The 25,630-nt window shown below is 44.1% G+C and overlaps 1 protein-coding gene across 1 annotated transcript in view; it reads left to right on the top strand.

Annotated features, from left to right (window-relative positions):
* The window catches only part of LOC136612680 (zinc metalloproteinase-disintegrin-like MTP4), a 33,928-nt gene extending 13,168 nt beyond the window's left edge, over positions 1-20,760 (top strand). The window contains exons 11-19 of the mRNA XM_066593190.1: positions 2,670-2,803; positions 6,662-6,839; positions 8,958-9,050; positions 9,630-9,825; positions 12,396-12,456; positions 12,549-12,729; positions 14,720-14,794; positions 15,658-15,733; positions 19,538-20,760. Coding sequence (XP_066449287.1) covers positions 2,670-2,803; positions 6,662-6,839; positions 8,958-9,050; positions 9,630-9,825; positions 12,396-12,456; positions 12,549-12,729; positions 14,720-14,794; positions 15,658-15,733; positions 19,538-19,545 — 1,002 coding nt within the window. The 3' untranslated portion in view covers positions 19,546-20,760. The remainder of the gene's footprint in view (positions 1-2,669; positions 2,804-6,661; positions 6,840-8,957; positions 9,051-9,629; positions 9,826-12,395; positions 12,457-12,548; positions 12,730-14,719; positions 14,795-15,657; positions 15,734-19,537) is intronic.
* Positions 20,761-25,630: the final 4,870 nt, after the last annotated feature.

Raw genomic sequence — 25,630 nt, 5'->3', positions numbered from 1 at the left:
CGGGCACGGGTGAAAATTCTGCAGGAAATCCCGCCGCAAAATTTCCGCCCGTGTGCAGGGGGCCATAAACTGGAAACAAGTCAATCATACGTTTTCCCTGTTGGAAGTGATTACAAGAACTGTTAGCACAGTGAGTCAATAGAGAAATTTACTATCTGGACCTTTATCCCTAGACAGCCCGGCTAATGAGCTGCTGTACAAACTGTGCATGTTTTATTTAACCCTTTAACGTCGCGGCTCTTTTTTTCACTTTCTGCTCCTTTGGAATAAAAAATTAAATTCTGCCATCATTCGGGGAGGGGGCTGAGGTCTTGTTTCTACGGTGTACACACTGCAGCAAAAATGACATAACTGTATTCTATGGGTCAGTACGGTTACTACGATAATATAGATAAATATAGTTTGTATAATATTATAAAATATCTTCGGAAAAAAAAAATATATATATTCTGCCTCCATACAAACCCCCAGCCTCCATGACGTAAATGTATGTCCTAAGCGTTAAGGGGTTAAAAGAAATGATAACTCCTATTTTTCCTTCCATATAGCTGTCAGAGGACTTTAGTTGTATTTTTAGTGGTACTATTTAATGTGTCATATAATGTACTGAAAATTTTTTTAAGTAAAGTGAAATGGACAAATAATGCAATTTCACCATCTTTGTGGGGTATTTTTTACGGCGTAAACATTGCGGCAAAGATGACGTGATAACTTTGCTCTGTGTGTATGATTACGACACTACAGTTAAAAAATAAAATATCTTTTAAAAAATATATACATGTATTTTCTGTTGCTATCATCTGACCAGCATAACGTTTTTGAAGTACATGCAACTTTTTTTCTTTAAAATATAAACCCTACCTGCAAAATAAGCCCTAGCTGCAGGAAGAAAAAAAAGAATATGTCATGTAAGAAGCGCTGTCCAGTTCCAGCCCATCTTCACCTTAGTCCCTAGCACTGGTCTACAGCATCTCTTCTGGCCGGGGATTGGAAAGTCCCCACCTCCTGGAAGCGCTGCCTCTGATTGGCTGAGTGCTGTGATGTTCAGCCAATCAGAGCCAGTGCTCGATGAACCAATCACAGTCATTCATTGGCTGTGATTGGTTCATCGAGCACTGGCTTTGATCAGCTCAATTGTGGTCCTCAGCCAATCATAGGCAGCGTTCCTGGTGGCGGAGATTTTCTAATCACCGGCCAGAAAAGATGCTGAACACCAGTACTGGGGAGAAGAAGCAGCGGAGTTGACAGCGCTTCCAGGTGGTGTATGTGGTGTTTAAAATTTTTTCCTTCAGCTAGCGCTTACTTTAGGGCTTTGACAGTAGGATCTCCTACTGTCAAAGTTGCATTGCACCACACGAAAACTGTGTTTTCGTGCGATGCAACAGAGAGGGAGGCTCCATAGGGAAACATGGGCTACAAAACCCTGCAAGTCGCGTGCATATCGCGGAACCTGCGAGGCTTTTGACTTGCAATGTAGCAGACTATAAAACATGGCAAATGTGAAGGAATCCATAGAAAAAGCATGGGCTTCACATACATGCGATTTGTAGCATAGTCGCATCGCGAGAAAATCGCACAACTTTTTCGCTCGTGTGAACAAGGCCTAAAACTCAGGTGCTGGAGGGTGTACATGTGCACCCAAAAGCGTCAAGGAGTTAAAGAGGACCTCTCAAGTGGGCCACACACCCTGCTCACTGTCAAGGGGTGATATCAGGTTAACAATAAAGTGGGGACTGCCCACTTGACATATTCATAGCAACAGGAGCTAGATCAAAGAAAAGCTTGTATGGGTGAACGGATGTATCAAGAAGAGTAGCGCAGCAATAAAATTAGCAGGATCACAGGTGTAGAGCTCTGGTGACTTCCCACATGAAAGGTCCACTTTAAAAGAAGTTATTCAGGGATGGAGAACATTTTCAAAAAGGCCCATAGTGGTGGAATAACATAAAAAAACCTTACTAACCTCAATTGATCCTCCACTGCTTCTGTTTCGCCTGTGCCTGGTCCCGTGCCCTGGTGCGGGTGTAGAGGGGTGATGGTTTGTCATGTGTAAGTACTGTTGATTTGCTATTAGTTTATCTGATGCAGTGTTCTTGGTGTATGAAGCAATGTCACTTGGTGAGATGTCTTGGCTACCTGTATATGCATATAATAGTACTTTGGTGCCATCTACTGGCCAGTATAGGTAATGGCAGGTTTTATGTGGTTTGCTATAATGTTTAGTCGTGGCAGTGGTGGACATGTGTGCTGAGGACAGAAAACTAAGAGAAATGCAGGCAGAGTATCTGATCCTGTGCAGGGGTCCAGGGCGCATGCAGGCAACCGTTGTGCTCTTGTACCAAGACCTCTGGATCGGTCACGAAGCAGGACATTGCTTACGGTGAGTCTTGGCTATGAGTAGGCAACAGCAGACAGACTTTGGAGAAACTGTGATTTGCTGATAGAAGAACGTGAGTAGTAAAGTTTTTCTGGGCCCACCTCCCCCACTGGACACCAAGACTCCTTGGTTTCCAGTGGGGGAGAATTAGGTTGTATATCCTGGTGTACAAGGGGGACAATGACATTACTCAGTCCTATAATATCACTATTTTACTTTTACTAATTATCACTAATTACTGTTTCAGAAAGTGTGGACTTGAGAGCATTAGGTTTCAATATTTTGTTTCCAGGATTACAAGAATGATTATATTCGTGTTGCCCGAACTGTTGCTCATGAATTGGGACACAATTTGGGAATGAGACATGATAATGATAATGATAATGATGACTGCTGCACATCTTGTATCATGGCTGCAAATTCGAGGTGAGTAAGTATAAAGAAATGAGAAAAACAGCTGTATATATCATTTATTTGTTGTTTCCTGTTTCTATAGTGTCCATATCAGCTATTCGGAAGTGCATGCTACTATGTGCAGAAATATACACTACGGCTCGTTTCATAGATGTCATAATGATCATAGATTTCTATGACTTTACAGTACAAATAGAAGTATAATGCAGAATATAATAACTTGTGTCTTAGTCCAAAAGCAAATCCAATATAAACTTGCCACAATGGAGGACTGAGGACTTCCTTCAGACTTATAATAAAGGTCAATACATGACATGGGGAATAAATTGGTTCCCTCTTGTTTCTGAGAGGTCAAATAGGAAGAGTTATTGAGGAAATACATTGAGATAGTTTATATATTTGTTTAAAAAGATTGCAGATATTCAGGACACAGGGCTCATTCACACGGGCGTCAAAGTTGTGCAGAAGAGGCAATACAATAGTGCAGAAGATAGCTGCCCAAAAAAAATTTGCAAAAATCATGTAAGTGGATGAATTTTCCACGCTAAAGTCTCCAGCTTTTTCAGCATTGAAACAATGCTTATGAGCAACGGAAAAAATGCGCTGCTGTTTGGGAGTTCGGGACGAGAGAGAGAGAGAGAGATCGCTGCGGCAGCCCCAAAGTACCTCTGAGTGGCAAGTTATCAATTTTTAAAGTTCCCACTGTAAGCACCTGCCAGGGACCCCCTTCAACCCTGATGAAGGGGGTTTCCATCTGGCTTCCCTTCATCTCTCCTGCAGGAAAACCCATCCACCGCTGCAGGGGAATCCCTTCATCTCCTTTTGCCGGCCAGCTGGTATAGTCTACCATAGGGCTCTATGGACACTCCTGCGCTTTGCGCACCAAAGTTAGGTCAAGACTTTTCACAAAGCAAGGAATTTCAGTTGCTGATTTCCTTTCTTTTAGATGCAAATTTTCTGTGCAGCTAAAATTCCTTCAACTAAACATTTTCATAGGAAACCATTGGTTCTAATAGTCGCATTATTTTTGCGCATGTAAGTTAGCCGTGCAAATTCCCTTGTGTGAATGAATCCTAAATCTGCGTTTAGACTGAACAATTATCGTACAATAATCGTTAAAATAGGCGAAACTAAACGATATTTGGATATATATATATATTCATTTTAAATGTGAGCAAATATCTGAATGACGATCAAACATTGTGCGGTTCTCGATTGTCATTCAGTTTCAGCCAGCATAGAAATCAGCTTGTCTCATTCAGTTGTCTGGCAGTTTAGGGTGGCTTCACACGAGCGTGTTTTTGCGTGTACATAGGTGCGCACCAAGGTACGTGCAAAAACACGTGTGAATGCAGGTCCGTGCATTGTTTTCAATGGAGCCGCGCACCCCTGCATTCTTTTTCAGGGAAGGGCTTTACATATAAGAAAAATTTTAGTGTAAAAAAAAATTATAATATATATATATATATATATATATATATATATAAATGTACATATATACATACTTACCACGCCGCTGCCATGACCCCTGTGGAGATGAAGAATACAATTCCTCCATCCCCACTTGTTAAAATAATTCCCTGCTGCTACATCTGCCACATCTGTGACAGATGCAGCAGAGGAATTCTTCAATTCTCTACCCCAGCTGTCACACATGTCAGCTGCAGTAGAGGATTCTGCTGCCGGCAATTGATTTTAGGGAAGTGCTTTAAATATAGGCCCTTCCCTGAAAATCAAGTAAAAGTGGTTTAAAAAACAAAAAAAATAGATACTCACCTTGCTTCAGCTGCCGGGGCTCAGCTGTGTCTTCTCCTGCTGTCCCCTGCACTGTGGTGCTGATCTATCAGCAGCCGGGGATTTAAAATCCCTGCCTGCTGAAAGAGCTGAATGTGACTGGCTAAGGTGCTTAGTAGTGATGAGCGAGTATACTCGCTAAGGGCAATTGCTCGGGGTGCCGGCGAGGGGCAGGGAGCTGCAGAGGAGAGCGGGGAGGAATGGAGGGGAGATCTCTCTCTGCCTCTCTCCCCCCTGCTGACTGCCGCTACTCACCGCTCCCCCGCCGCCGGCACCCGAACCTTTTGTCTCGAGCAGGCAGGTACTCGCTAAGGGCAATACTCGCTCGAGCAATTGCCCTTAGCGAGTATACTCGCTCATCTCTAGTGCTTAGCCAATCACAGGCAGCTCTCGCCCGTTATTCATTCGGGGAGAGCTGCCTGTAATTAGCTGAGCAACTCAGCCAATCACGTTCAGCTCTTTCAGCAGCCGCGGCTCCATTTAAACCAATGCATGCATTCTCTATGGTGCATGCATGTCCTATCTTTGTAAGCACACGCCTGTAAAGCATGGACATGTGAACACACTATAGGGAATGCATTGTTGCAAATAGAAGCTTGTTTTTGTGCACGCACTAAAACACGCTCGTGTGAAGCCACCATTAAGCACTAATTGTTCAGTGCTTCACATAAGGCCATATTAATCGCAACCATCTAGAGCATTGATATCCATTATGATGAGCGCTCTTTAGCCACGTAGAGAAAAAAATCGCACCAACAAAAATAGCACATCAGCCTCCTTCATACAAGCAGTTTCGCACAGATAAGTTAGCCGCACAATAAAATCGTGACCATTAGAACCAATGTTTTCTTATGGAAACATTCAGATGAACGATTTTTAGTCGCGCAAAAAAATTGTGCGGAAAAAGGAATTTAGCGACCGAAATTCCCTGCAGCACAAAAATATAGGTTCTTAGGATAGGTAATCAATAGTTGATCGGCTGGGGTCCGACCAATCAGTGTGCGGGCGCATGTTGTCAGCGCTGCAAATACACAGGGGTCGGAGCAGAAGCAGGGGAAGCCTCAGAGCCGACCTCTGTTTAGTGGCCACCGCTTGTTACTGCAGGCACGGCTCGCGTTGATTTAAGTGAGAGTTACAAGCACCGGCCACTATCCTGAGGATAGGTCATCAATAGTATTCTCCCTGGAAAGCCCCCTTAAGTCATTAGGAGGATTTCTGCCGAGGGATTTCCAATTAGCAGCGCTTTTTTTTCGGCAATACTTCACTTCTAGCCATGAATGGACGAGAAAACTTGGGTGAAGCTCAGAACTCAATCACGGAAAATCGTCCAGTCACACGATTTTTAGCAGAGATGGTCACAATTGTTTTGCGCAGCGAACTTCTGGGGAATAAAATGTGCGTGTTAAAGAGGCCGCAGTGCTGTTTCACACTAGCGTAGACGATTTTCGGTCAGCCGTGTCATAGCCACAGCACGACCAAAAATCGTGTGTAGAAGAGGCAGCAGGACCACGGTAAGTTCAAAATATTTACAATAAAACCATAATTGGTTCTGAAGACTCCAAAATGTCAACCAAAAGTAATACAAAATGACGATTAAAGGCAACTAAGCAAATAAAATAATATAGATAAAGCAAGTCCTTACATGTTACAATCATAGGGAATTGCTGGAAGATGTAAATCACCTTCTATGTAGAGGAGAGAAGTTTCTTCAGGAACCTGTACAGTATACACAGGGTACCAGAAAATAACAAGCAGCCGCCCTCACCTGATGTTCAAAGCAGCCGCTCATCCTGGTTCAGGAAAAGGGCAGTACAGATCCTGTAGTACCGCTCTGTACTGTAGAGAGGCGCCACTAGACAGCCAATCAGTCCATGCACTTCAGTAATAAATGCTGATTGGCTGGACGTTCCAGCAAAGTGCGTGTGCTGCAGATCGGCAATACCTGTGGGATTGTACGGTGAATCTGTATGCTGAATATATTGTATCCTAGGCCATTGTAACTTGTGTGATCACTGTATATACATTCCTGTAGACGGTAAATATATTCCTTCTGTTACTGCCTCGCTCTCCATATAGTCCTTCCCGCCAGAATACCTTCAGTTCCTGTAGTCACCAACACTATCAGAACTTCATTAAGGAATATAAGCCTCTATGCATGAATAACAAACCAAAGATGGGGGAAATCATATCTACTCCTGTGTGCGGCAATAAATTCAGAGAAAGAGGTGAAGAATGTGATTGCGGCTCTGAGGAGGTAACTGAGTCTTCATCTTCGTATTGTCAGCCCTCTAGCTCTTACAGTAGTTGAGTACAAAATTGGAAATTTGATTAAAGATGGCCATATGCATTAAATGTGTGTCAACTGAATCTGCCATCTGATTTGTCTGGGGTTGCAGGCTATAGTTCCTCTGAGTATTCCCTCTACCTATTCTTGATACTCTGGAAAACACCCAATGTATAGGCAGCAGCACTCACCGACAAATCCTACTCAGGAGGGGTTTTTTCTTTTTTTACTCAATGTAGAAAGCACATAGGCGCAGGCTTCTCCAAAGGACTGGACCAACGTCCTCAATAAATCCAGAGATGCAGTATATAAGAGAGCAGCACCAGGCGATGTTATATTGTAAAAATCACATGATAAATCCAGCACAATCCATGTGTGTTCAGTAGAAAGAATCTTTATTCCCAAAACGACCAGATTACAGCAAGATCTGGTCGTTTTGGGAATAAAGATTCTTTCTACTGAACACACATGGATTGTGCTGGACTTATCATGTGATTTTTACAATATAACATCGCCTGGTGCTGCTCTCTTATATACTGCTATTCTTGATACTCTGTTGGTCATTCAGTTTCTTCCCATTTTTGCCTTTTATTGTACCGTTGCGTGCCATTAAAGGTTTTCGGTCCATCCTGACCTGTGAGTATAGGCCTCGCATATGGCCTTTCATGGCTTCTGCTTTGAATTGTTTGCAACGCTCATTCCAGTCCATTTCCTTGTCTTTCCTTGCCGCTCACTGAAAATTGGCATTTAGTTACCGAACTTTGTTTTTGTTATCGGCCACCCTTGCTGCTCTTCTTTTATCGGCTATTCTGAGGGTTTGCTCGGACAACCAATAGCTTTGTTTTTCCTGCTTCTTCTCGTGAGATGCTTACTGGCTGTTTCCATAACTGTGGACTGTATATCATGCCATAGTTCCTCTGGATGCTTTTCTGAAGCGTCAAGCAGTTCAAATCTGTATGCTACCTCAATAGTGTATGATTGGGGGATTTTAGAGGTGTCGAATTTCCTCGATGGAGCGCCTTTCTTATTGCTACGGAATGTGATCTTGATCTAAGCTGCAAGAAGTTCATGACCAGTGCCGCAGTCAGCGCCAGGAAAGGGTTTTATTGCAACGACTGAACTTCACCAACGATGATGACACAGGATGTAATCAATCTGACTTCGATGGAAGACATTGAGAGATGTCCATTGTCCACGTGTACAGTCAGTGTTTGGGTTGCATAAATCATGTGTTTGTTATTCTGAGACAATCTTCTTAGCAGAACTGTACCAGGCGATCACCGGCTTCATGTTTTTCACCAAGCCCCAATCTCCCTTTGCTGGTTGCTTCTGGCTGTCTGCCGACTTTGGAATTGAAGTCGCCCATATTGTAAAGGATGTCCTTCTTTGGCACTTCGTTTTGCATTTTCTGGACGTCGATATAAAAATGTTCAACGGTTTACTCACCGGCATCAGTCGTTGGGGCATAGACCTGTAAGATTGAGACATTCACTGGCTTACTACATATCCAGATATCAATGATACGGTCGCTGATTGTTCTAAAACGTTCTACTGCCTTTGAGGTCTGCTTGTTTGTAATAAAGGCTACTCCATTCCTATTGATTTCCTCATGTCCGGCAATGGGAAGTCATCGACTGAAAATATCCATTACCTGTCCAGTACAATTCACTAATTCCAAGAATATCAATGTTAAGTCTTGTCATTATGTGTTTCCATGTTGCTAGTGTGTGAGCTTTGGTACAGTGCAGTCCTTTCCTTTCATCATGAGGTGCATCAGCAGCTGGGCTTCCTGAGAGCTTTCCCCCAGTTGCATCATGATGAAAACCCCGACTACTTGTACTCAGACCTTGCTCTTCCCCAGTCACATTTAGAGAATCCTGTGGTCTTGCGGGCCTGCCATCAGATATCATGTCTGAATCATATAACAGCTCTTTCATAGGGTTTCCAAGGCAAGGTTTTTACAGGGTAGGTCGACAGGTTTTTCCCTAACCCTCCCCATTTATTTGGGCTTGTGACCGGCATATAGGGATGACTCCTACACGGCTGGGTTTTTGGGTAGAGGGATAATTTATCTCCTTGACATTGCAGGAATGTACTGACCGGTGCTGTGATGCTGCCACGTGCCAACTGAAAGAAGGAGCCCAGTGCTCGGAGGAGGACACATGCTGTTCAGACTGTCGGGTGAGTTGGATTTCGGAGGTATTGTACATTTGTAGTATTGCATCACTGCAGGGGATTTAGAGATGTGTATCAGAAAAAAGGAGCCAGAAGATATGTACAGTATATGAAGAACTCAACCAGCACAAATGTTTAACCAAAAAGTGACATGATGCTAAAACAGTAACCATTGCAGCAACATCTGACCAAATCCATAGCCATAGGCTGCAATTAGGATTTCACATTTTTCTCCTGTGTGAAAATCGCCATCAGAGGTTGAAGTACCATGAAAGCAAAATGAATGAGATATACACATATGTTACTACTGATTATATGCTTATATCTCTACAGTATATGAGGTACTTAAAGGGGTTTCTCCTGAAGACAACTCCATTGATATGAACAGGTTTTGTTGTTGTGAGACAATCCCATTCAGATAATAGAGGGGTTACTGAGCGGGATATGACTTCATTTATGAAAGATTTATTACCATGAAACATTACATAAACTTGGATTGTCAGAAGAAAAATATCAGTGTAAGGAAATATTCAAGAATGGGATGTGAATAATATAATAATCTTTGCTTAATGATTGTTTCCACAGCTGAAGTCAGCAGGTTCTGTGTGTAGACCTGCCAAAGATGAATGTGATCTGTCCGATGTGTGTGATGGGAGATCTGCCACCTGTTCCTCTGATCGCTTTCAAATGAATGGATCTCCTTGCAACAACGGAGAGGGTTATTGCTATTATGGGACATGTCCCACCCTTAGGAACCAGTGTGAAACGTACTGGGGAGCAGGTAAACCACACATCATCAGTCTCACAAGGGTCTCACTGTGACAGGAGCTTCTATAAGGGCGGAACACCCTCGAAGGATAGTCGCAAGGAGAAGTAGAGGAGAGAAATAACGTTACTGGCACTTATAGCACATGTGACAACGTGGGGGTGTCAGCTTACAGTAATTGCTATCTCTGGCTTACAGTGACTGGCACATGAAGAAGTTCACTTCAACACTGTCTTGCTTGACAGCAGACATTTACACCTCATAGTTGTTCAACACACATAAACCCTGGTGGTCTGACCACTCGCTAATACATTTACCATCTCTCTCTATCAGGCTTAGCACCCACAACTTCAAAAACAATAGTACTGTACAGCGGTGGCGTACTGCTAGTGGTCGCAGGGGTTACATTTGCAACCTGGCCTCTTAGCGAATGGCCCCCGCCATATGACCATCGCGGGCCGGCTCTGGGTGACGCTCAGGGAGAGGAGGGCCGTTACCTGGATAAAGCCGTCCATACTGCCTCTACAACTCCTGTGTGTGTATGTGTGTGTGTATATGTATATATATATATATATATATATATATATATATATATATTAGAGGGGCACTACACAGAATGGCTTGCAGGGGGCGGCAGACATTCTGGTGGCTGAGACTGGGCTAAAAGCCAGAGTAGTCCAGAGAGAGGAACCTGGGCTGAAAGACAGAGGTCCAGAGAGAGGGTCATGGACTAAGAGCCAAAGAATGTGGAACTTATTCTGCTTTGAAAAGCAAGTCCAGAGGAAGGCAGCCTGCACATGGATGGGTTGGATTCGGCATGCGGAATCCTGCAGTGGAATAAGACCCTTTGCCTGGCCGGTGACCCCAGCCTACCTGTCCGCAGTTTTCTTCTCTGTGCTGCGGATGTGCTGGCCATTGCAAAAAAACTGATCACAAATACTGTCATGTGAAAGCGCCCTTCAGGCCTTGTTCATATAAGGCGACAAAGTGGCACGATTTTGTTGCGTTGCTACAATGTTACAAATCACATTTATGTGAAGCCCATGCTTTCCTATGGGTTCATTCATATGTTCGATGTTTTGTAGCATGCGACATCCTGACACAAAAACCTCGCTATCCGGTCCTGTGATATGCACACGGTTTTCGTGCGATGCAACTTTGACAGTAGGAAATCGTACTGTCAAAGCCCTAAACTATGCCCCAGCTGCAGGAAAAAAAAGTATACATCCCCTTAGAAGCACTGTCATCTCTGGCACGTCTTCTCTCCAGCACTATTCATCTCTCCTGGCTGGGGATTGAAAGATTCCCACCTCCTAGTAGCGCTGCCTCTGAATGGCTGACGCTTAGCCAATCACAACCAGCGTTCAATGAACCAATCACAGCCATTCATCGAGCACTGGCTGTGACAGCCAGCGCTTCCAGGAGGTTGGAATTTTTCAATCCCCAGCCAGAAGAGATGAAAACCAGTGCCGGGGACCGGGGAGAAGATGCAGCGGACCCACGGCAGCAAGGGTTTATTTTCAGGGAAGGGCTTATATTTCAAGCCCCCACCGAAAATCCTTGCATTTAATGCTACAAAATCGCGTTATCATTGCCAGAAACGGCAGCGATATCGCACGGACCAGTGATGGGATATCGCTGCAATTTTCTTGCGGCGATGCTGTGTTGCTCGTGTGAACAAGGCCTAAGGCCGGCTGCACATGGCTGTGACGGGCTCTGCCGCGGAATTCCGTGGCGGAGCCCGTCACGGCGCCCCCAAGAGACCCCCAAACTTACCTGCGGATCTGGCGTCCTCGCTCCCGCATGACGCTTTGGCGTGATGCGCCGCAGCGTCATGTGACACGCCGACCACGTCACATGACACGCCCACCGCTTCACATGACGCGGCGGCGGTAAAGCGGTTTCACGCTAGCTTCCACTGTGCTACAGCGGAAGATAGCATGAACAGACGGCTTCCATTAACTGCAATGGAAGCCATCTGCGCGTACACCCGTGGCAAATAGAGCATGCCGCGCGTGAGGACGGGTGATTTCACGTTGCAGAATTCCGCTGTGGAATTCCGCACTGTGAGCATTGTGCTATTAGTTCAATAGAACCTAACAGCTGCGGGTAACGCGAATTACGCGGCGGAAATCCGTCCGTGGGAAGGAGCCCTAAGGGTGCTTTTACATGACAGTTTTTATGTTCAGGTTTTTGTGAGCCAAAACCAGGAGTGGAGAGAAAGTATAATGGCGAGATTTGCATATCTTTCGTATTTTGAACCCTCTCCTGGTTTCGGCACAAAATACTGAACATAAAAACTGTCACGTTAAAGCGCCCTTAAGGGCTCTTCCACATTAGCATTTTTCTCGTGTGTGTTTTTTTCACGCAATATCGCTGCGTTTTTTGTCAATGGTACACATAGCCACAGAACAGGGAGAATACCACACCCAGTAGCTCAATTACCCCTCACCTCCTGAGGAGCTGTGCTGCTAGGAACCTAGTACTACAGATCCCAGCAGCACAGGTAACAATTTCAGTTTCGTGTTCCAGGATTATTATTTTGCCTTTTATAAATGTGTACTTTTGACTTGTCCATAACCCAGGATCTGTGCCAGCAAAGGACTCCTGCTATGAAACTATCCCAAATAATTGCCCCCGGTCTGGGTATGTATTGTATGCGGATTACAAATACATGATCAATCATGCTGTATATAATAGTAAACCATTCTTATTTATTGGTGTTGCTATATTTTCAGGTTCAGGCAGTGTGGAGTTTTGTACTGCTCTGGAGGCAGAAGACAACCCACCATTAACGGATTTAAGTCTTGCCGCATCTCAGGATGTAAAACTCTTTTCCCAGAAGTATTAGTGAAAGATGGAACAAAATGTGAAAATGGGAGAGAAAGTGTTCTACATTCCAGTACTGATAGCTATGAGGTGCGAGGATGTGGTCAGCAATGTGATCCATTTTCTGGATGTGTAATTCGAAACCCCCTTTACACATATAGGGTCCAAGATTTAAAAATGTATGGCCTGTCTTCAGGATCTAATTGGGGGTTTACAGCCCTGGATCCCTGCCAGTCAGCTGATTTAAGGGGCTGCGGCATTCGTCCGAGTGCTTCGACCAATTCAGTGTTCTATACATTGGAGTAGGATCCTGTTAATACTCAGAATGCAATATTTTTATGGCAGCTATTCTGAATACTGTAGTCTTGCCCCATCTAATATAACAAAGCCTACAGGCTTTTCCTTGCACCACACTTTGACCCCTTTGCCTGACCCCAGGTGGACGATTTTGGTGTCATTAGATTAGTGATATCCTCACCACTGCTGTAAAATCCTAAAATTTGAGTTTGATACATGGAGTGACCTGTGAGGAGAGTCGCTGGGGAGAGTGAAGTGTTGCTCAGCAGCGCGAGATGCCAGTGGTGAGGAGGAGATAGTGAGGTGGTTTCACACGTGTGAGGGCAAAAGCGGGCTGTGATTCACGGGCCAATATCGCACTTTCCACCATGTGAAAGCACTTTGGATGCAAGGCTTTTTCATGTGAAAACAACCTTTCATCACCACGGGGATAAAGGATTTCCCCAGCCGCAGCAGAAGATCGTGGAGCTCTCCCATTGTTTTCAGTGGGAAGGGGTTAGGGGGAGAGAGAAGAGACAAGAAAGAAGCGGGGAGGGAGAGAGAGAACTGGTGGCTCTGTTTTTTATATTGCAGCTGTTCTAACAGGATAGCTCACCAAGTAAACATTGAAGTGGCAGTAGCACTCGGATGAGTATCGCCGCCCCTTCAATCAGCTGATTGGCATTGGTCCTGTCTGGACCCCCACTGATCAGTTATTGATTGCCTGTCCTGAGGTTAGGCCATCGAGTTTTAAAGCCTGGATAACCCCTTTAAATGTTAATTTTCTGTCTGCTTGTTAGCAGGACTAGGAGGAGGTATAGAGCTTTAGGGAAGGCATCTATAGTAATATTATTTAACTTTAATTCCATGTAGATTTGGAGCTCCGTATTAGAAATATGCAGCTCCAAATACTATAAAGATATTAATCAGCTCAGAAAATGGTGTTCATGAGGGCATTTACCTTAAAGGGGTTGTACCAAGATACATGATAGGGAATAGCTTTATGGGGTGGGAATCCAACTCCTGGGACCTCCACCAATTCCAAGAACAAGGGTCTGATCAGTTCCCAAATGAATGGAGCAGAGGGTTTTGGCTATCTCCAGTACTGTCATTGAAATTAATAGGATGGCAGTGCACTTGTGTGACCTCTGCTTTATTAATTCGGGAGCTGATCAGACCCTCGTTTTCAGAATTGTTGGGGGTTCCAGCAATTGGATCGATCATAAGGTTTTAAAGTTATTCCCTATCCTGTGCCTAGATTATAGGGCTAACAGTAGATTACAATCTGTAAGGTACAAAAATGCAAATACACGATTTGTACCCTGATGGATGTTAATTTTGTCAGTTCTGGTTTTTGTCAAGTATATGGTATTTTAAGTAGACAATGAGGTCGGTTTCACATGGCCGAGAATCTCGTGCAAGATTCGTGCGTTGGGTAATGCACAAATATGATCCCTATTATTTGAATGAGGTCATACACATGAGGGATTTTATTTTCTGCAACACGGGATAAATATCATGGCATGTCCTATCTTCGGGCATGCCATCGCATCACATCGCCCATTGTTGTCAATGTGGCCAGCGTGCTAGGAGCACGTGAATGCAATGTGAGGTGTCCCATTGAAAAAAACGGGAAACACTCCCTGATCGCTACTTCACTAAAATGTTTCAAGGCCCGATATCACAGTCAGTTGTGTGAAATTAGCCGAAAGAGTGTAAAAAGTTAGGGCTGACAAGTCCTCTAATGGATTTTGTTTGGTTGATTTCTTCTGCTTCTAACACAGAATAAATTGTCATTTTCTAGATGTGTATAAATGGACAGTGTGCTGAAATTCCCATCCAACCTGAAATCTGTGCTGCCGGGTGCCCCGGACATTCGGTGAGTCCTGAATACACTTGTAATGGAATGTACGTTTTTTTCCCCATCATAATACGGTCGTGTCTAAATTTAGAGCAAACTTTTCACCGATAGTTTTACCAACTCTTATTTATTATCATAGTGACAACCAATATGGCTGCCATTTGTCGTTTGTTTTTCTGAGTCCTGTAGCACAAATCTGCCTAGCTATGTAAGCAATGGAAGCATCACTGCATAACAAGGACAAATCATCCATTCAGTAACCTGGGAGTACCGGGCGATTGTGCAGCTTTCTGATATATTTTGTGTCTAATACGTCACCTATTTACAAAGCTCTGCTTGCTGTCAGTAAGACTCTGTTCAGATTTCTGTTTGCTTCTTATAGTGGCTTCATCATAAATGCTGAAAAAGTAGTGCAACCATTTTTTTCCCGTAAAATAATGGAACCCCTCAACAGAATCAGATGGAACCCAGCAGTATTGTTCCTGTAAAAAACAGGGACGTCAAACGGAACGGATTCAATCAGAAACATTTTTGGTTTTTTTTTCTATCGTTGATTTCAATAGGAAAAACCTTGGATCAGTTTAACTTAAGTTACTCCGTTCCAAAAACGGAACAGAGAAACGGAAAGCCCTAACGCAGCCCAAACACAGCTGTGAATGGGGCCTTCCTAGATGAATTGAATCAATATTATTTACACAGAAGCTAGGAGTTTGTTACAATGTATTCGTTTTGTGGACCGAACTACTGTAGGTCTGTGGCTTCTGTGTTCAGTACTTCATCCTTGGCTTGACACCTCTGAGCCCAATGGCCCCTGGTATCTGCCCATCTTTGCATGGTGATCACACTAAGTGTAAATCCTATTAATCCCATGTCTTTTACAGGTTTGTGACCATGAGATGGAGTGTCGCTGTGAGGAAGGCTGGGCACCACCCTACTGTGATAGGAGAGTTCGCAATAGTAAGTATAAAATTTATATATATATATATATATATATATATATATATATGCAAAATGTGTGCGGGGACAGATATAGAAAGCAGAGTCCCTGTGCAAGATCAAGCAGAGTACATGGGCCCTTACTATCAAATATCTCTGTATACAGCGCCCCCTTATGTCTTTCTAAAAGACTGTAGAAATAGATATTTTAATGGTTTATATAGTGCATACTTATTCTGCAGTGCTGTACACAGATTGTTATCATTTCCATTGGGCTCTCTCCCTATGGGGCTATAAAATTACAGTACCAGTCAGAAGATTGGACACACCTTTTTATCCCATGTTTTTTCTTTTGTTTTTTAATTCTCTTTAATGTAGATTTATATTGAAGACATGAAACCTACCAAGGAACACATGTAATTAGGTAGTAAATAGAGATGAGCGAGCTGATGCTCGATCGAGCAATGGTCTTGTTGAGTAACTGATTACTCGACTGAGCACCATGCGGGGGGTCGGGCGGCCGGGGGGGGGGGGAGCAAGAGGGAGCAGGGGGGAGAGTGGGAGAGATCTCCTTCTCTCTCCCCCCGCCCGCTACCCCCCCCCCCCCCGCATGCTGTTTGGTTGAGTAATCAGTTACACGACAAGACTGATGCTCGATCAAGCATCAGCCTTAAACGAGCGTGCTCGCTCATCTCTAGTAGTAAATAAAAAAGTGTTTGTATTTTAGATTCTTCAAAGTCACCTAGCCCCCTTTTTGCTTTGATGACAGCTTTGCACTCTTTTGGCATTCTCTCAATCAGCTTCATAAGGTAGCTAACTGAATGGTTTTCCAACAGTCCTGAAGGAGTTCCCAGAGGTGCTGAGCATTTGTTGGCTTCACTCTGCAGGCCAATTCACCCCAAGCCATCTCAACTGGGTTTAGGTCGGGTGATTGTGGAGGCTTTGCCTTCTGATGCAGTACTCCATTGTAGGGACTGAAAAGTAGGTTGGCGCAGCCCCCTATCCACTGGGAGAGTTGCAGGAGTAGCGGACAATTTAGGGCTTGTCGGAGACATAACCTGCCACATGATTGGAGTCATGGTTTCTATATCTGAAATTTGTGGTAAAAGCTGTGGTTAAGGCCATTCCAAGATAGGGAATTTCTCCAGGGACTCTAGCTGGCTAATTCCAATAGCTTTAGGGCTGATGCCCATGGCCGTAACGGACTCTGCCTGTGGAATATTGCTGCGGAGTCCGCCACGGTGCCCCCAAAACCCCCATACTTACCTCTCTGATTCGCTGCGTGAATTCCGTCTGCCAGCCTGGCGCGCATGCGCAATACAGCACATGATGCGCCGGCAGTGGCCAATGACACGGCCAGCGGTGGGCGGAGACTTGTATTCACGCGATACTTCTGCTTTGCAACAGCGGAAGTATAGCATTGACTACAATGGAAGCCAGTCGCGCGTATTCCTGCGCCAAATAGAGCATGCTGCATTTTCTTTTACGCTGCGGAATTCCATAGTGCAATTCCGCAGCGGGAACATTGAGCTATTAGGTTCAATAGAACCTAATAGCTGTGGGACAATGCCATGGATTTCTGCCGCGTTCAGACCATGGGCATTAGCCCTTAGATTGTCCTGAATACTCAGTATATCTATCATTACCCAACTACTTTTATTAAAACAGGATGACAATACAACAAGCATAATAGCCGGTATGGCCAAAATAGTAATGTCACACTACACTAAAGTCTTTAATTTCCAGAAACCAGGTGTTTTAATACCTTAAAGTGGCTTTTTTTCTAGTTTTGGGTTTTCCTTTCCTATTTTAAAAAATCTTAACTCTTTTATTTATCTATCGATGTAGATATATGAGGGCTTGTTATTTGTGGGATAAGTTGTATTTTTCAATGGTACCCTTTAATGTACCCTATAATGAACTAAAAAAAACTAAAAAAACCCTGAAATCTTTGGGTGTGTCTTGTTTCTACGGCATACACACTGCAGAAAAAAAATTACATAACTTTATTTTAGGGGTCAGTATAATGTCAGTATAAATATGTTTTGGGGTTTTATTATTTTTAGATCCTTTTATTATTAATATTGCAAAAGTTGAAGCGCTGCGGAATAAGTTGGCGATATACAAATAAAAATTATTATTCTTTTTAAAGCTTTTATGTTTTTGTTGTTTCTTTTGAATAATTAATAAAACTTTGTAAAACTAATTACAGAACTTAGTATGGTTTGAGCGCTCCTGCAGTATGATGTAATACTATAGTTTTACTTTATACCATGATCTGACAGGCAATCTATCAAGCCTCGCCACAGGCATAACTTGATAGGCAATTTGCAACGACAGCCCTGGGGCCTTTCACAAGACCCCCGACTGCCATGGTAATTGCACGGCAACCCACGATCTAATCACGAGGGGTAGGTGGGGACCCCCGAATATCGATCGGGAGATTTAAATGCTACTGTCAGAACTCACAGTGGCATTTAAAGAGTTAACAGCTCCGATGAGCAGTGCTGCTTTGAAGCTGTTATGGGCAGGTGTCAACTGTAAGAAACTGTCGGTACCACTGGCGTAGCACGAGGTGTTGCAATTGTGACCCGATCCCTTAGTGAATGGGGGCCTGCATGCCCCGCCATACGTCATTTTACCGCCATGGCCCATGTGCTGGTTGTGGGTGGCACTTGGGGATGGGAGAGACTACTACCCTGAGAGCCGGTAGCCAATTACACGCGGCAGACTCCCCCTGGGGTGCGGTTCTCCCTTCTACTGAGAGACTGTAGTTGTGATTGGTCAAACTGCAGTCTATCACTGCGCTGCAGGCTGCGTGATTGGTCCAGCTGGCGGTGCACTGAAAGTGAAGAGGATAGCGGAGTCCACAGACCATGCAGTACAACCAGGTATGTACTGCATGTAATATTGTATGTATAGCTGGTATAACTTACACAGCTGTACATATATAATTAAATACAGAAGATACCCAGATGATACCAGCATGCTCCATATCACTATATACAGGGAATTGGGGATTCCACTTTTCTGCTCCATTCGGGGAGCAGGAAAAGGAAATCCCCACTGTGGAAAGGGTCTGTCTCTGGACAGAATCGAACAACCCCAGACGGACCCCATTGACTGTAATGGGGTCTGTCCGCTCTCCCCTCAGCTGCCCGCTTTTGGATGGAAATAAGAGCCATGCATCCAGAGCTTTTTCTTCCAGTATTTTGAGCCAGATCTATGATCGGAGTTTCTGACGCTGATGTGAAACCGTCCTTACACCAGCATGGTCGATATCACTGTATACAGGAGTGAAAATCACAGAAGGAGGATATTCAAAGGGACAAAAAAAAGTCACATGTGAGGACACTCTTGAGCAGCCACTCACAAGCCTTCCTTATACTGAGGGGGTGGCTGATTAGTGCTTATTCATACACAGAAGAGTAGATACAGGGTGTCAGGCCACATGATGTAGTGCAACATGCAGGCTCACAGCCTATTAATGACGCCATATTTAAATCCACTGGGTTGCCCTGCATCCCACAGGTAAGCCACACTGGCATATACTTCACTGTATATAGTGAAATGGAGCATGCTGGTTTAATCTGGGTATCACCTGTATACGATCGCACAGTACACGCACAATTAAAAAATTCAGTGTCTTGCATGTCACACAGCAAAGTGACAGGGCTATCAGCCATATAAATATGGCGTAGTAGAGGGGATAGTGAGTGGGGCACACCAATCTGATGTCCATATTATCCCCACAAACATTAGGTTTTTACATTTTGATGAGATCCAGTTTTATCCAGTTGTGACACTTTACTGATTCTATTTCAGGACCCTAAACCCAACTACAGAAGACACCATGGGAGCTCCTGGGCCGAGGATATTGGCATTGGAGACAACCATTTCTATATTGTAATGCGATCATAATGATGTGTCAATGCAGATCCATTTTATGCTATGTTATATATTACTTTCCATTCTCAATTGCATTAGGGTTTCTTTAGGGCAGGGGTGTCAAACTCATTTTCACCGAGGGCCACATCAGCCATATGGTTGCCTTCAAAGAGCCGATTCTAATTGTTAATTGTAAGAAAGTATAGTAAAAGTGAACCCCACAGCGGCCCGATTGGTAACAAGGTCCCCCATAGCGGCCAGTGGCGCACACTGTTATACACACACACATATATATATATATATATATATATACACATATATATACACATACATATATATATACATATACACACACATATATATGCACAGACGCACACTAATATACACATACATGCGCACAGACGCACACTATTATACACATACACTTCTGACATGACACTTCTGCATTTTTATACACATTTTTATACTTACCTGCGTCCAATGTGGTCCCACTAGCAAGTATACCGGCTGCTCTCTTTTTGGGGCCCTCCTGCATACTTGGGCCCCTGATGTCTCCTCAGGCCTGCAGCCATGAACAGAGGTAGGGCTGGTGAGAGGAGGTCAGCGCTGACCAGGCTCTCTCTTTGCAGCTGCTCCTCCTCAGCGTCGCTCTCCTAGCTGCAGAGATCATGTTCTCTGCCCTCTTCTTCCCTCCTCCGCGGCCGTTGTCAGTCTGCTATCGGCACTCCTCTATTACTGTCTGCACTAGACAGAACAAGCCGAGAGAAGATCGCCTACTGACAGCAGCACGGAGGGTGAGGGAACTTTGTGCACAGCCGGCGGGCCACAGAAAATGAGGCCGCGGGCTGGATTCGGCCCGCGGGCCTTGTGTTTGACACCTGTGCTTTAGGGCTTTCAGTCTCTCTTTGTTCCTTTTTTGGAGCAGACAAACAGAATTAAAACAGAAATAACTAATTCCATTTCTTTCGTATTGATTTTAATGGGTTCTCAAAAAACGGACCGCAAATGTGAAGCTTTTAGTTTGTTTCCGCTCCATTTGGTTTCCATTTCTTAACTCAATGAATAGGGCGGCAGGCTGCTTTATTTATTGCAACGGAAACCAAACGGAATGGAAACAAACTGAAAGCTTTCTGTTTGCTTTCATTATTTTGAAACCCATTAAAGATAATGGGGAGAAAACGGAATTGATTGTTTCCATTTCAATTCCATTTCTCTGCTTCAAAAACATAACAGAGAGATGGAAAACCCTAATGTGGCCGTAGCGCAATTGTGAATAGGAGTTTATTTACACACATGCATTCCTGGATTATATTCATATTGTCGCAATCTGTTACACATCATGCATTTATAACTGCTCATCAGTTTAGCCATCCTGCTTATTACCTTTGTGATTGATGTGGACCTGTGGTTGATGAGTAAGGGCATGATATACATGGGATTATCATAGCTACAGTATATACAAAACACAGACTGCTAATGGAGTTTTTAAGGTTGACGATCGCATTATATTGACGATTTTATCATTTCCTTTAGGCTAGATAGAACAATGATACGAAAACGTACACCAGTAAATGCTATAGCCAATCACATACATTTACACATTGTCTGGAATAATGGGGGCCAAAGATGTATTAAACACCTAGAGTCAGAGGCGTAATATACAGTTCCTGGGCACCAATGCAAAGCATGTAACAGAGCCCCCATCCTATACCATGTGTCCGTGGTACCTTATGTTAGACCGGCTTATTCACGCTCTTGGGCACCAGGTGCCGGATGCATAGTTAACATCTATAATTATCTATTCTAAATCTTGTATAAAATGGCATCTAAAATAATATTTTAATGTATGATGAAAATGCGCACGTTAGATCTGATGCAGAAGGTGGTATTATGGATGTGTGCCACAGATTGGTAATACGGCGCCATGTAAAATGTGGGCCTAATTTGTATTTTTGCCTCAGATTTTACTTGAAAGCACATAGAATTATTGAGCAAAAACTTCTATTAGAACCTAAAAAAAAAATTGTGACATATTCCATCACATACTGTACTATTTTATGGAGATACTCTCTTCTACAAGCTTTACCACAAGAGGAGAATACTGTGCCTCACAGAACCACCATATAGCACCACACAGAGTGCTGTCAGCTCGGTAATACACATGCATAAGAAGTTCATGTGCCTACAAGGTTTGTGCATGTGACAATGCATAGTACTTGGATCCACTGGTGTAAGTACAGGGGGTGCAGAGGGTGCGGTCGCTCCTGGGCACAGGAACCCTAGGGAGCCCATAAAGTCTCTCTTCCCCATATTGCAAAGCAATACTATCAATGAAGCTTTATAGTTGGGGGCCCAGTTCCAGATTTTGCACTTGGGCCCAGCAGCTTCAAGTTATGCCTCTGCTTGGATCCTTGAACTTCTGATCGTTTAGGTCAACATCTTATAGCATAAATATTAGAAAAAAAACTACTTCTGGGTACTTTTTACTGTAAGTTTGTTAATTGTCGGAGTATTTTTCCATCTGAGAGATGTCAGTCTAATTATGTTGTGTGATGGCCGCAGCTTTATGCATGATGAAATGTTGGGCAAATTATTTGCTTGCTTTTTAATAAAAAAAAAATTATGCAAATAATCAAATTAATAAATTGTTTCATTATTTATACATATAGTCACAAAACCCAGAGAACACACACTATTGTTAGTTATCTTATAAGCTAAGGTGACCAGATGTCCTGATTTAGGCGGGACAGTCCCGCTTTGGGACACTGTGTCCCTCATTCCAGCAGGATTCCAGCAAGACACCCATTTGTCCCACTTTCAGGACATCTGGTCACCCTTAAAAGTGATTATCGGCCAAGGTGCCGCAGCTCCTTGGCCGGTAATCACTCTGCAGCACCGTGGCCGGATACAAACACTGGCAGCAGTGTGTGCATCTGGGATCCTCCTTCCCCCTACCCTGACCTCTCCTCTTTGGTTACAAAAGAGAGGAGAGGGGAGGAGGCGCTGCTGCGGGCCCGCACACTTCCGCTGGCAACAGCGCTGAGAGGAGCAGTGGCGCTGTGAAGACCAGGAAGAGCTAATGAGGTTTAGGGGACACTATTACTACTGAGGCCACTGTGGGGGTCACTATTATTGCTGAGGCTAATATAAGGGGTCGCTAATACTATTGGGACTTCTGTGGGGGTAACTATTATTGCTGTGGCTGATATAGGGGATCGCTTATACTATTGAAGTTATTGTGCGGGACACTATTATTGCAGGAGCTAGTATAGGGGAGCGCTAATACTGTGGGGGTCAGTATTATTGCTGGGGCTGATATAGGGGAGTGCTAATACTATTGTAAGGCTTCAGGGACAGTTAGGAGGGAAAGCCTCATGGAATCTGGCAGCTTTAGGTACATGATAGATGGATGATATGTCACCCTCTATGGAGGAGGTTTTCTGGTTAACCATGATATATTACAAAGGTCATTACTGGGTCAGATGAGATGGAAGAGAGTGAGTCCTGCTCAGTGATGGAGTGGCTGGCAGCAGCAGATGATTGGCTGAAGAAAAATGGCGGGAAATGCCTGTGGTAGTCAAGCAGAATCTGGTGGCCTGACAGTGGCTGGTGATTGGACCAGAGGAGCAGGCTGAGAGGAGCAGCAGTGAGATATGGAGGTGCAGAGATGTGAGCCATCATCATCTGGAAAGGAAGCAGCATCCCTCCCTTCCTCGTTCGGGATCGTCGAACGGTGTGTTGTCTTCCTGGTGCTCGAGTTCGACACATCACGGATCGGATTGACAGATTACTGGGAGGGGCTGGTGAGGATCCAGTGGTCATGGTGCACGTTGGCACCAATGAACAAATTAGAGGTCAATGGAGGGCCCTCAAAAATGATTTCAGGGACCTAGGGTCCAAGCTTAGGGCGAGGACCTCCAGGGTAGTTTTCTCGGAAATACTACCTGCACCTAAGGCCACACTAAAAAGGCAGCAAGATCTTAGGGAGGTAAACAAGTGGCTCCGGATTTGGTGTAAGAGGGAGGGATTTGGGTTCCTGGAGAACTGGGCTGACTGTCGGCTACAGGCTCTATCGTAGGGACGGGCTGCATCTTAATGGGGTGGGTGCAGCTGTGCTGGGGGAGAATATGGCTAGAAGGCTGGAGGAGTGTTTAAACTAGGGACCCGGGGGGGAGGGCAAAAAGAGAAATAGTGGGGTAGTCAGTGTAGCTAGTGACCTGGGTCAAAGAAATGGGAATGGGGGTTGAGCGGGGGGGGGGGGGGGGTTAGTACAGTTAGAACTGTGAGGTCAGCCATTAGAACATATAGCAACAAAACGAATTTAAAGGACAAAAATAACTATATCAATTGTATGACCACAAATGCCCGAAGTCTGATTGGTAAAGTGGGTGAGCTTGAAGCGAGTATGACTGATGAAAGTTATGATATAGTTGGAATAACACAAACATGGCTTGATGATAAGTGCGATTGGGCAGCGAATTTACAGGGGTACAAGCTCTTCAGAAGAGACCGAAGGAACCAGAAAGGGGGAGGGGTATGTCTGTGCGTCAAATCAAACTTAAATCCGAGACTACAGGAGGATATAGGTGTAGGAGACGAACAGGTGGAATCTCTGTGGGTAGAAATAAAGGGAGGAAAAAAGTAACAAAATCTTGATAGGGGTTTTCTATAGACCACCAAAAGTAGCAGAAGAAATGGAAAACTTACTATTAAGGCAGATAGAAGAGGTGTCAAACCGCAATGAAGTAATTATAATGGGGGACTTTAATTATCCAGATATACTATGGGAAAATGAGACCTGCAAATCTCACATGGGTGATCAGTTTTTGAGAGTAATTAAAGATAATTATCTGAACCAAGTAGTGCAGGAACCAACAAGAGGGAGGGCCACTCTGGATCTAGTACTAACTAACAAACCGGACCAAATAAAGGGGGTACAGGTTGAGGGGCACTTGGGGGCACTAGGCCGCTATACCTAATATTTCTAGACACTATCAAGACCGGTGTTGTACCATTGGATTGGCGCATTGCCAACGTGGTTCCAATTTACAAAAAGGGGACCAAAAGTGAGCCTGGTAACTACAGGCCGGTAAGTCTCACTTCAGTAACGGGAAAAATTTTCGAGGGGATTCTGAGAGACGCCATCGATGAGCACCTCAAGGAGAACGAGGGAATAACTCCTCACCAGCATGTATTCATGAAGGGTCGCTCATGTCAGACAAATCTGATCAGTTTCTACGATGAAGTAAGCTTTAGGCTGGCCCTGGGAGAATCTATTGATCTCGTATATCTGGACTTCTCTAAAGCATTTGACACCGTGCCACATAATAGGCTAATATATAAAATGAGACAGCTCGGATTGGGTGAAAACGTGTGTAATTGGGTAAAAAATTGGCTCAATGATAGAAAGCAGAGGGTGGTAATAAATGGCTCATACTCTGATTGGACCAACGTCGCTAGAGGGGTGTCACAGGGTTCAGTATTGGGCCCCATTCTGTTCAATATATTAATCAACGACCTGATAGAGGGGCTGCACAGCAAAATTTCAATATTTGCAGATGACACAAAATTATACAATATAATTAATGCAATGGAGGACAATGTGCGGCTACAAACGGACCTAGAAAAACCGGGGGCTTGGGCAGAAAAATGGCAAATGAATTTCAATGTTGATAAATGTAAGGTTATGCACATGGACAGGAGAAACGGATGTTACCAATATACACTTAATGGGGCACTGCTAGGGAAAAGTAATATGGAAAAAGACCTGGGAGTACTAGTGGATTGTAGACTAAACTGGAGTAACTAATGCCAATCAGCTGCTGCAAAGGCAACTAAGTTTTGGGATGCATTAAAAGAGGTATAGGGGCGAAGGACGAGAACATTATCCTTCCATTATATAAGGCAATTGTCAGGCCCCACATGGAATACTGTGTACAGTTCTGGTCACCAGTGCTCAGGTAGGATGTTACGGTATTGGAGGGGGTTCAAAGAAGAGCGACTAAGCTAGTACATGGAATGACGGGACTA

The sequence above is a fragment of the Eleutherodactylus coqui genome, chromosome 2 (assembly GCF_035609145.1).
Source record: "Eleutherodactylus coqui strain aEleCoq1 chromosome 2, aEleCoq1.hap1, whole genome shotgun sequence".
NCBI lineage: Eukaryota > Metazoa > Chordata > Amphibia > Anura > Eleutherodactylidae > Eleutherodactylus > Eleutherodactylus coqui.
This window is presented reverse-complemented; position numbering and strand designations above follow the sequence as displayed.